This window comes from Oryctolagus cuniculus, chromosome 7 (assembly GCF_051225735.1).
Source record: "Oryctolagus cuniculus isolate XC-2025 breed Fujian yellow rabbit chromosome 7, ASM5122573v1, whole genome shotgun sequence".
NCBI classification, from domain to species: Eukaryota; Metazoa; Chordata; class Mammalia; order Lagomorpha; family Leporidae; genus Oryctolagus; species Oryctolagus cuniculus.
This window is the reverse complement of record NC_142873.1, coordinates 74557746-74569917: the sequence shown is the minus strand read 5'-3', so window position 1 is coordinate 74569917 and position 12172 is coordinate 74557746. Positions and strand designations below refer to the sequence as shown.

Here is a 12172-nt window from a genome sequence, read left to right as displayed (position 1 = left end):
TTTTAGTTTCATTCCTCTATTATTCCTCCCTACTTTATACACTGTGCCTAGGACTTACTGTCACTCTCCTATTACTCACCTGTTGTATAGTCTTTTAATCTAGACACTTTTCTGTGACGATGTGTAGTGTGCTTCTGTATACTACTGAATTCTCCAAACTCATACCTTATAATGTACTTTGTCTGAGACAATAACACTTTATCATAAATAAGTTTCACTATAAAATGATTTTGTGTAGTATCACTATAGAATCATTAAGTGGGTATTCTAAATTTTAAATGTAAATTTTTTAAGTGTATGTGAAATATACCATTAAAAATTAGAGAAAATTTGGCCTGAAAGACGTTTTATTTCTGCTATTCTTAGTTGAAAATGGAAGAGAAACTATTACAGATAGACAACGCTACTGTGGCAATAATGATGAATACAGTTTTATGACAAATTAAGAAAGTTGTTAAAGTTTCTTTTTCAGAATGGGACATCATACTTTGTCTTTTCAGGTCTATTTTAGTTAAGTATTTTATTCTATATAAGTAAGCATGACACAGTACATGGATTTAACAAATTCTTGGTATTTTCTTTGTCAGAATGTGTGTTGTAGCACATTAATTATATTAGAAATAGAAACATAGTAGAGGCCGGCGCCGCAGCTCACTAGGCTAATCCTCTACTTGCGGCGCTGGCACCCTGGGTTCTAGTCCCGGTTGCTCCTCTTCCAGTCCTCTCTGCTGTGGCCCAGGAAGGCAGTGGAGGATGGCCCAAGTCCTTGGGCCCTGCACCTGCATGGGAGCCGGTTCCTGGCTTCAGATTGGCGCAGCGTGCCGGCCGTGGCAGCCATTTTGGGGGGGTGAACCAACGGAAGGAAGACCTTTCTCTCTAACTTTGCCTGTCAAAAAAAAGAAGAAGAAACATAGAGATTCTGTTCTCAGCTTCATTTCCTTTAGCACTGTGCTGTCATTAATTTAATACTTTTATCCAGTTTCATTATAGTCAGTCTTTTTTAGCTCTTGTGACTTGTGAATAAAACATAAAAATGGTTAGGTGTTCGGTACAGTGGTTCAGATGCCACTTGGGGTACCCACTTCTCATAATTGAATTCTTGGATTTGAGTCCTAACTCTGCTCTATGTTTTCTGCTGATATGTACCCAGGGAGGCAGCAGATGATGGATTGTTTAAGTGATTAGGTCCTTGCCACCCATATGGGAAACCTGGATTGAGTTCCTTACATTGACCTCTCCCAGTCCCAGCTTTTGAGATATTTAGGGAGTGAACCAGTGGATGGAAAATTTTGTTTCTACTTCTGTGCCTTTAAAAATAGAATAAATACTTTTTTAACAAACATAAAACATGTAGCTCTTTCCTATTATCAGACCCAGTCATTCTGTTCAAAAATAAGCCAAACAGATACCTTGAGAAGTAGTCATGTAGTGTTCTTTATTCATGTACTGTGCTGCGCTGGAACAGATATCAACAGTTCCTGTCTTCATGTACCTTACAGTCAGAAAGAGAATATAGTATATATTTAGAATAAATTGCAATGTGCTTTGAAAAAGTTAAAGGATACTGCAGGGAGGATATATAGTGAGGTTCTGAGCCTTTCCAAAGGATGAAAGGGCCTCCTAGAGAAGTGACTTTGAAGGATGAGTGAACTAAGAAGGAAAGTAGAGGAAACAGAAAATTGTTACAGATACAGCAGCATATGCACAAGAACAAAAGTCAGGAAATTGTCACTTAGCATTAGGATGTTTGTTTTATATAACTGAGTCATAAAATGTGAGTAGTACAGTACTGAGACCCCCTAAGTTCTATAAGACTGGCATGGTGTCTTATGAGTTTATTCTCAGCACTAACATAGTGAGTGATACTGCAGATCATTAATAGATACGTTTTCAGAGGGGCTGAAAGAGTCATAGGATGTCGAAAGGTGTAAGCTATATTACAGAATGATTTTAGACTTTGTCCATAATGATTTTATAGGGGTACAGACGTAGATCAGTTTTATAATTAATAAAAGCTTTTTAACTGCTGTGTTACAGAATGAATTGGAAAAAAGTAGAGAATTACCCAGTAGAAAGGCACATAAGGGGACTGAGTTACCTAGATAAAATATTACAGCAGTGAAAATTGGAAAAATGGAGAAAACATGAATTTGAGAGATAATTAGTAGTAAGACTGTCATAGGACTGTAAAGTTTAGGATGTGGAGTAGAAGGGTGAAAAAAAGAATAAACTACTAAGTTTTCCTTTCTAGGTAAATAAGTGTATGAGATATCAGGAGAATTTTTGAGCAAGATAGATATTCATAATCTGAATTTTTACTCTGTCAAAGAAGCTGGCTTTATTTGCCAGAATGCCTTGTCTTAGGAGAAATTAAATAATCTTGTCACCAGGGATTATGACAGATTCATAATTTAATTTAAAATCATAAGGAAATTAATATTTTTTAAAAGCTATTAATATAAGCATTTTCATTTTGAATTTTGATATCAATACTTAATGACCACTTCTTTTTATAGCCATGAATCATCTTAATGGACAGAAAATGTATGGAAAAATTATTCGTGTTACACTCTCTAAACATCAGACTGTACAACTACCTCGAGAGGGACTTGATGATCAAGGGCTAACAAAAGATTTTGGTAATTCCCCACTGCATCGTTTTAAGAAACCTGGATCCAAAAATTTCCAGAATATCTTTCCTCCGTCTGCAACTCTTCACCTGTCTAATATCCCGTAAGTATTTAAGCTGAGGCATATTTAGGAAATACGTTATATTTTAATAAAATACAAACTTAATCATTAACCTTTATTTTTTTTCCCCCACCCAATTTTCCTAGTCCTTCAGTAGCAGAAGAAGATCTCCGGACGCTGTTTGCTAACACTGGTGGCACTGTGAAAGCATTTAAGTTTTTTCAGTAAGCAAGCTTCCTTGTCTTTAATGACTTGATGATAAAAGTTTTCTTCAAAGTAGTTTTCATTGTTTTTGTTTGTAGAAGTTTTTAACTGTTGAATGGGCAAAATTGAAGTACTTTAAGCTCTTTCATGTCTATAAAGTATCTAATTTGATAATTTTGTTTCAGAAGAGATCACAAAATGGCTCTTCTTCAGATGGCAACAGTGGAAGAAGCTATCCAGGCCTTGATTGATCTTCATAATTATAACCTTGGTGAAAACCATCATCTGAGAGTGTCTTTCTCCAAGTCAACAATTTAAGAAGGGGAGATGAAAATTGGGGTGAATCACAATGTTTGGTGTTATCACCTATTGACTGTTCAGAAAAGTGGGGACCAGAGTTTGATTTTTTTGTTTTTTTTTTTTCTTTCTTTTTTTCATGCTGTTATCATTCCTTGGTTATAAAATGAAATGGCATATGTAAAGGCAGAGTTTTTAACTGCTATATTTCATCTGTTTGTAGGAAAGCCATTTTTATTGTCTGTTTAAAATTTCAGTTTAATTTTGCTTTTTTTTTTTTAACTTAGTTGACATACGTGCCTTAAAAAGGAATACTAGTGTTGCTATTGTGCATTTACTAGCAAAAAGGAATTGGTTGTCTAGGGCACATTGTTATATGGAAATTAAAATATGTTTAGGCAGGGGTGTGTAAAAAGGTTAAGTTTTTGTTTCTCCTGCTTGGAACTTATTTTGAATTATTGGCTTGTCACATTTCTTTCTATTTAATCAAATAAGATACATGATATTGAAAGAATAAAGCAGCATTTTTAGTTTTTACTACCTTAGGCTTTATTGCTTTAAAAAAAAAACATTGGCCTTTTGTATCTCACAATTCTGGTCTAGATTCAGTTATGAATGTAGGCATTAGTTAAAATTAACAAGATGCAGAGTATTAATTTTTTAAGACAACAAAGTGATTTCTGTAAGTTTGAGCCCTATGTGGAAAGCATTGTGGAATCTTAACCTTTTTGTACACACTCTTGTGGGGCGTATCATATAAATGTCAGCACTAAGTAATGTCTTGTTTGTGGCTGAATATTTTTCGTAGATGTTTTTGAAGTTGACATGACTTATGTGCATTTAAATATATATTGCCATCCTTAGTTTGTAATTAAGATTTGGAATATGGTTGTGGATTTCTGAGCATGTGCAGACTGGTCTAGCTAGTTCAGGAACTGGTGCATGTATTTTTCAAAGATAAAGAAAGTGTACTGCGAAAATTTGCAGGAAGATTAATTTTGTGGCAGTTTTCTAAAAACTGACAACCAGGTGGGACCAAAGTTTATGTGCCTTTAGTCTTAATTTACCTTGCATTGTAATATTCAGTTTTAATAAATCTTCAAAATATTTTGTATTTAGGAATAGATCTGACTTTAATAAAAACATGGCTCAGAATCTACAGGTCAAATTTATTTGAACAGTTCTTGTCAATCTGAATTGTTGATTCTGTTAAATGACCAATACTTTTTGAAATTGATGTACTTAGTTTCAAGATTCATAGATTCTGTTATCTATGTAGACAGAATGGTCATGTATATTTTCTATTAGTTGAGTTTTTACATCTTTAGAAATGTAAAATTCAGTATAGTTTGAAAGCGGCACAATTAAAATTAATTTTCTAACAAAGTTGGGAGGTTTGATGGTTGTTTAATTTCATTTTGTGTGTACTCTGCTTACCTCTGTAGCATGCTCAATAAACACTTCTGTAGCTCTGTATTCACCTTTTCTGTCTCTCTCTGCTGCCTTTTCTCTCTCCTCCTCTTTGTTTCCACTCCACTGTGCTTCTGAATTCATGTTTATTCTCTGCCAGGGTGGGAAAGGAGTAATAATACAATTCTATGGCTTTACACCATAAATAAATCTAGATGCTTTGAAAATATACCAGCTGTTTTTATTTTAATTTAAAAGATAGTAAATGCTTTTCAGGAGGACACATATTAAACGTTTCCCACCCTGTGATAATCTACTGCTTTAAAGACATAACTTCTGTTGTAGCTTGTTAATTCTTTCTATCTCTTTTGTTGTTGTTGTTGTTTTATTCTAGTAGATTTATGCACTAATAGGTCTTTTGGATTTGCCATGCTCTTGCTGCAGTTTCATCTTTCATCTTCTGTGTCTGCTAAAGATTTCCTACTTTAGAATTCCCTGTGAGATTTACCAAATAGTACTTGTTATGGGAAAGAAAGAACATATTATCTGCATACAATATCTCAGAATTGTGCAAAACACCTACTTTAGGATAACATAAATGAAGGAGCATAAGAAATGTTTAAATATACTTTACTTAGGGTTTATCATCTCCAAGACATAACTAGACATAATTTTATTAACATTAGAATCAACAATTTGAGAGTGATCTCTTGTGTTTTTTCTTAAAATAGCATTATAATACAGAGACAGTGTAGCAGCATCAAATGTCAAAAACCCAATACTATTTTTCTTAGTATGGTGGTTACAGTACTTAAAAGTAGGTTCTGTCCCACTTTTGGGTAGTTCCTTGTGGGTGGGATTGATTTGGAAGGAGAAACAAAGTCCTGAACTGTATGTGGGAACTGGGATTGCTCCAGTTCCTGACCTAGGGAGATTCCCAAGGTCTCACTGTTGGACTGGGCAGAAACCAAAATTTTTCTGTCTAGGGATGTGACAGATTTTAACATACACTCCCATAAAGCCTTATTTCCAAAGCACCAAATCATTTATGTGGGGATTTTGACATTCTAGACAAATTAACCCAAGCAGTGGTATACAGTAAATTTCTTTTTAAGTATCAGGTACTGTAATATCAGTGTTGCCATTATCACTACACTGTACCTCAGAATCTTTATCTCCTACAGTGAAGGGAATACTTTTTTTTTTTTTTTTTTTTTTAAAGATTTGCTTATTTGAAAGGTAGAGTTAGAGAAGGAGAGAAATTTTCCATCTGCTAGTTCACTCCCCAAATGCCTGCAGTGGCTGGAGCTGGGCTGATCCAAAGCTGGGAGCCAGGAGCTTCTTCCAAGTCTCCCACATGGGTGCAGGGCCCAGGTACTTAGAACATTTTCTGCTTTCCCAGGCACATTGGGAGGGAGTTGATCGGAAGTGGAGCAAGTGGGACTCACTGCAGGTGGCTACAGGAGGCAGCTTTACCCACTATACCACAGTGCTGGCCCTGAAGAAAATACTTCAAGACTCAGCTGAAAAGACCTTACTTTGAACACCTTACTTTGAACATTTGGGAAGAAATAACTTGATTTTTTTAAATAACTGAGACTGATTTTGTAACATTGAATAAGATTCTTTTTGTAAATGAGATTTTTAAAGCATCTACTTAAAGAATAAATTCATGCAGTTTATTTTAAATATTGTGGACCTGTTCTGGCATTTGAAAGCAGCCAAGAAAATCCTTGCTTACCAGGAAGGGGAATGAATCATTCTACTTAGTTATATTAGGAATTTTATTAACTAAACAATTTTGAGGCATTTTAGCTTCAAGATTTAAGGTTTGTATATTTAGATTATGCTAATTAGCTTACTTTGGTCATGTGTTTCTACTTGGATTGCCATACAAGGGAGCTTCAAAAAAAATTCTTGGAAAATGTAATTTATGTTGGTACAAAAATTTTGAAATCTATGTATATAAGCAGTCTTCAGAAAATTTGTGGAAAGTGCCTATTATGAAAGAACTGGATTTCAAAAAATTTTTTGCACCAAAACAAATTTGTCTTGTAATTCCATTTCCCTTGAAGTTTTCATGTTCCCTTACAAGGTTTCCAGCAAAAGGACAAACCTAGGTGTCCTTTTCTATAAATTGGATTCAAATTTACTGTGCTCACTTTATAGTATTACTGTTGAAGCTCAAATAGGAGAAGTATAGGAATGCTATGCAATTTGTAAATGACTATTTGTAAGTGAACCTAGAATGCATGAGTCCCTTGACTGCCACATTTGCTCATGGTAGAGTTAGAATCATTATCCTAATGTCTGCTTGATAGGAAAAAAGTATTTGTTACTGTTTTAAAAGTATTTAAATGTTAGTCTGGTGAAGTAAAAGCATGTAGAATGTGATTAAATGTATTCAAAGCCAAATGAAAGGAGCCTGGATTTAGCTGTGTATGTGTGAGTGTAAGATCTATTTATTTAGCAGAGTTACAAAGGGAGTGAGGGAGAGACAAAGAGAACTTCCATCCACTGGTTCCCTCCCCAAATGGCCACAACAGCCAGAGCTGGGCTGGTCCCAAGCCAGGAGCTTCTTTTAGGTCTCCCACATGGGTGCAGGGGTCCAAGCACTTAGGCCATCCTCTGCTGCTTTCCCAGGTGCATAAGCACAGAACTAGATTGGAAGTGGAATGGCCAGGTCTGGAATCAGCATCCATATGAGTGCTGGTGCCACAGGTGGAGGCTTAACCTATGCCACAACTCTGACCCCCTGTATACAATTTTTGAGTCAAGGAGTTTTAACTATAACATGAAGGATATCAGAGGTTACGAAAATAAAATACTGTAACATACCTCTATCACACAGCTTCCTTCACCAACCTACACTTTGTTTCCTCCATTCCTCATTTACTCCCTACCTCACCCATGTAAGTCCAAATCCCTGATATGTTTCATCGTGCAATTTTGTGATGTATTTTCCTTTTACTGTTTTATTCTTCATCATACTTAACTGTTCTGTAATAATAAATGGAACAGCTTACCTTGTCAATGTTAAATTTCCTCAAATCCCAGAAGCTTGCTACCCAAAATGAAGTCACCACTCTGGTAGCAGTTGGTGTCACGTGGGAAGTTACTAGAAACTCAAAATCTGGCCCCATTTGTGACCTGCTGAATTTGCATTTTTGACAATATTGGCAAATGGTCTATTTTTATGTAAAAGTTTTAGAAACATTTCAGTGGAACATAAAAGATACTCCCTTCCAATTATGAAAATTATATTTCATTGGTAATTTTAAGTTCTTCAAAAATATATATTGTTAATAATGCTAAAGAGTAATTATAGAACTGAAAAGACTCCAGATACCTATTTTTAACCTTTGTTTCAGAGAAACAGTTCCAAGGAGGTCAAGTGAATAGTTGAGCAACATAGTGACTTAGCTGTAAGTAAGATGCATGCACTAAGTTTTGAGTCCAGTGTTGCCAATTAAATTGATTAAAGGAAATAGCGGCCTACTGTTAGTATTTGTGAATTTAAATTATGTGTAAGTTGATAAGTAGCTGATGGTTGAAATCAGTAAGATTTTTTTAGTAGTGTATATCCAATTTAGCCTGATGAGATTTTTCCATAGGAATTCACTTATTTTTTTTTAAATTTTATTTTAGAATTCACTTATTTTAAATGAATGTAAATATTTTTAAGCCATGACTTATTTTGTGTGCTGTAATAAAGTGATAGCCTTGGGCCATTTTAGTAAATAGCTTTTTTTTTTTTTTTTAAGATTTATTTATTTGAAAGGCAGAGTTAGAGAAAAAGAGACATAGAGATCCTCCATCCTTCGGTTCACTCCCCTAAATGACTTCAATGGCCAGGTCTGGGCCAGGCCAAAGCCAGCAGCCAGGAGCTTCTTTGGTCTCCCACGTGGGCACAAGGACCCAAGCACTTAGGCCATCTGCTGCTGCTTTCCCAAGGTATATTAGCAGGGAGCTGGACGGGAAGTGGAGAAACCGGTTTTCAAACTGGTGTCCATATGGGTTGCAGGCACTGCAGAAGGTAGCTTATGCTGCATTCACAGCCCCAACCCCAGTAGACAGCTTTTCTGTTTGGTTTTCATTCTTTCCCCCTTTCTGATTGGATAGTGTAGTCTTACAGTTTAATAATAATGATGACTACTCTTATACTCAGAGTTTTACACATTTAGCTGTGCCATCAGGAGCTATTATCACTACCTGCAGCACAGTTTTTTATTTTTTAATCTTGGGGCTAGCAATTTTCGCTGTTGTCAATGTCTTACTATTTCCTGTTGTCATGTCTCACTATTTCCTCCCATTGCTGTCTAAACTTTGTTGCTGCTTTAGCTCTCTATCATTCTGATGTTTATTTTTCTATTTTTCTGTCATTTTCTAATTGCAATAAAATTTCTTTATATTTTTGTAACCATAATCAATCAATTAGACTTTCTTATTTCTGGTTACTAACTTGACAAGTGATAATACATTGTGGTTACTATTTCAGGTGTTTTGGTATTTGATTCAGCTTCAGCTTTACAGCTTACAGTCTTTTTTTTTTTTTTTTTTAATTGCTGGGATTGTAACAGTTCTAGATGTAGAAATCCGTAGGAGTTTCCAGAAGCTGAAGCATTCATGTGTTTATCTTTATTGGAGAGAAATTGGTCAAAGAATGGTGGTTAAAGAGACTTGTAGAATTCTAAAAGTTGGTTTCAGTTCCTATAGTTGGTTCCAATTCCTGTAGTCAATGATTCATAGACATTGGCTGCAGGGAGTGCATAACATATGCTTAAGTTACTTGGCATTTTATAGTATAAAATATAAATATGTTCCTAATATTTTCCTAGAAAAATTGTAAACATTGACAAGACTAAACTTGTATTCAAACGTTTTTGAATCGAGTAGCTATGAGACCTATGTGTTCACTTTTGAGGGTTATGTCACATTTTATAGTTATATTCTGTTGGTAGCTTTTCTTTCCCTCTTGGAGGGAGAAATAGTGGCATTCTATTGATGACAGTTTCTTTCCACCCTCAATCTAATTTCTACCTCAGGTATTCAGGAGACATTTATTGTACATGTGCAGTGAGGGAATACAAAGAACCATGGTACAGTTGATTCTTCTGTAGCATTGAAAATGCAAGTTTGTTCCAACATACTTGATATATCAGTGACTGACTTAAGCATAATGTGGACTTCATGTTTACTTGTGTGTTATTTCCTCATGAGAAACAAGATAAAGAGAAAACTGTCCCCAGAAGACGTTGGCTGTGTAGGAATACACAGAATACAAATACATATACAACTCAGATAATTTCCCATGAGTTAAGAGCTACATTTGTCCATATCTGGTGTTAACAAATCTGATTTCAGATAATCATTTTTATAGCAGACTGCTGTCCTTCCAACACTTTGCAGTAACTCAAAAGCTGCAGCACTGACCAAACAGCCTCCTTAAAACTCAGATCTTTCAATAAGTACCATATTTATGGTAGTACTTAACCATTTAACATAATCTAAAACTGCCTTTTTTAAAAACTAAGACTCTACCTTTTTGTGTGCCCCTCATCTTTCCCTTTTCCCTGTGAAGTCCTGTCTGTATTTTTTATTGTGTGATTTTGCTTGGTGTGGCAATATTGGGAAATGCTTATGTCGCTTTGTAGAACTGTCCAGTTTGAAGGAGCTTCTAATTCACATTATGATGGCTATTACATATCAAGATATGCAGCATTGAACAGCAGAAAACAGGATTTGTGATTGGGCCAACCACCTTTGACAAATGGTGGCTTGGGGGATGGCACTTTGGTTACCTGAGCCTGTTTTTCTCACCTGTGAAATTGAGCCTGACAATCACTATATTATTTCTGCTTTAGAGGATTGAGTTTCAAGCAAGATAATTTATACAAGCATCTTATAAAAAACCAAGTGCTATAGAAATAAAGTGTTGCAGATGTCTACTTGGATAAATTACCTTTTCGAACAGTGGGTAGATGATTGTTTTTCTGAGTGATTGAAGATACTTTTGTTCATGCTCTTCTCTACACCATAATGAATCACATACCTATGCAGTATGTATATGTTGTGATTAATTTATTAGCTTATAATTTTGTTAGTCATAATTGAACTAAATATGTATAAAATTAACTACAGGATAGCACCAGTTAAGGTAGATTATAGCTTTTAAGATTGTTATGTCAAATGTCCAGTTAGTATTACTTTCAAATGAAATATCCCCTAAAGAGCAATTCTACCAACTATACAACATTAAAAATAGACTATTTGCTATTGAAAATCTTTTGTTCCTTCATTTCAGTAAATGTACATTACCTGTTTTCTCTATGGGCTTAGATGCTGTGGGTGAAGCAGCAACGCAGTTCCTTCCTGTCAGGGCTTTCAGTCTGGTGTGAGTTAAGTCAACAAGTAATTATAGTTCGGTACATTTTGTGTAGAAACTGCTTTTTTAAATGCTCATCCTTTAGTAGTAGTTAGAGGATTCTTTGAGGTAAAGTTATATTTAAGAGTTTAACTTGAGTTGGAGGAGTGGGGAACATAAGTGTTGCAACAAAGATACATCAGGATCATGGCATCCTGGAGAAACCAAAAGTTCACTGTGGCATAACCATAAAATGAAGAAAAAAATTAATTGGGAAATATGTTTGGAGTTGAAGAGGTCAGATTACTAGCCAAACCAGGGCATCTGGCCTCAGACCAGTGGTGATCCACTAGGGTTTTGAACACAGTTAATTATGGATTTAGAAGATACTGTAGGTTTGATGTGATAGAACTGGTGAATTTATCATGCTCATTAAAGTGTATCTTTTGAATTAATTTGAACTAACAGTTTTTGTAGTTTCTTTTCTTAAAAAAAATAGATTTCTTTAAGCCCACCCATCTTTTTTTTAATTAGTTGATTTTTTTTTTTTTACTTTTTTTTTTTTTAAAGATTTGTTTATTTGAGAGGCAGGAGTTAAAGATAGAGGGAGGAACAGGGGTCTTCTACCTATCCACTGGGCCAATCTGAAGCCAGGAGCCAGGAGCTTTTTCCAGGTCTCCAAAGTGGGTGCAGGGGCCCAAGTGCTTAGGCCATCTTTCACTGCTTTCCCAGGCCATTAGCAGGGAGCTGGATTGGAAAGGGGGTAGTCAGGACTCCAACTGGCACCCATTTGGGATGCTGGTGGTGCAGGCAAAGGCTTTAACCTACCATGCCACAGCACCAGCCCCAAGCCTTTCCATGTAATCATCGGAAGCAAAACTTCATCTACAGACTTCAAGAAGAATCTCTGAATACTGTTAAAAGGAAGATCCTTATTTGATAAGGCTGCATTACCCTCTGTCACTTTAACCCTAGGGCCATGCTTCTCTATATGGTAAGAATTAGCCGTGGAACAAGCATACATATTTTTGGATTATCCTAAAAAATAACTCATCCAAACTAGATACATCATTATGAGAATACAAAACACAAGACTTGTACAGGATTTAAAATCCCATTTGTTTAATGAACAAATGAGAATATGTCACGTAAATAGAAGCATATACATGTATTATACATCCTACATTAGCTAAGGTTAGTACCATC

General features: G+C 35.4%; 1 protein-coding gene across 8 annotated transcripts in view; it reads left to right on the top strand.

Moving 5' to 3' along the window:
* Positions 1 to 4668, top strand: part of PTBP2 (polypyrimidine tract binding protein 2) — an 80954-nt gene extending 76286 nt beyond the window's left edge. For 4 of the 8 annotated variants that reach the window (XR_016237166.1, XR_016237164.1, XM_008264838.5 and 1 more), the window contains 3 exons: positions 2517 to 2733; positions 2838 to 2915; positions 3084 to 4668. Coding sequence is in view for 4 of the 8 variants with exons in the window: in XM_008264838.5 (XP_008263060.1) it covers positions 2517 to 2733; positions 2838 to 2915; positions 3084 to 3213 (425 nt within the window). In the remaining 4 variants the exon portion in view is untranslated. Of the gene's footprint in view, positions 1 to 2516; positions 2734 to 2837; positions 2916 to 3080 lie in introns of all 8 variants that reach the window. The other 4 variants (XR_016237165.1, XR_016237163.1, XM_008264836.5 and 1 more) reach the window with 1 other exon arrangement.
* Positions 4669 to 12172: the final 7504 nt, after the last annotated feature.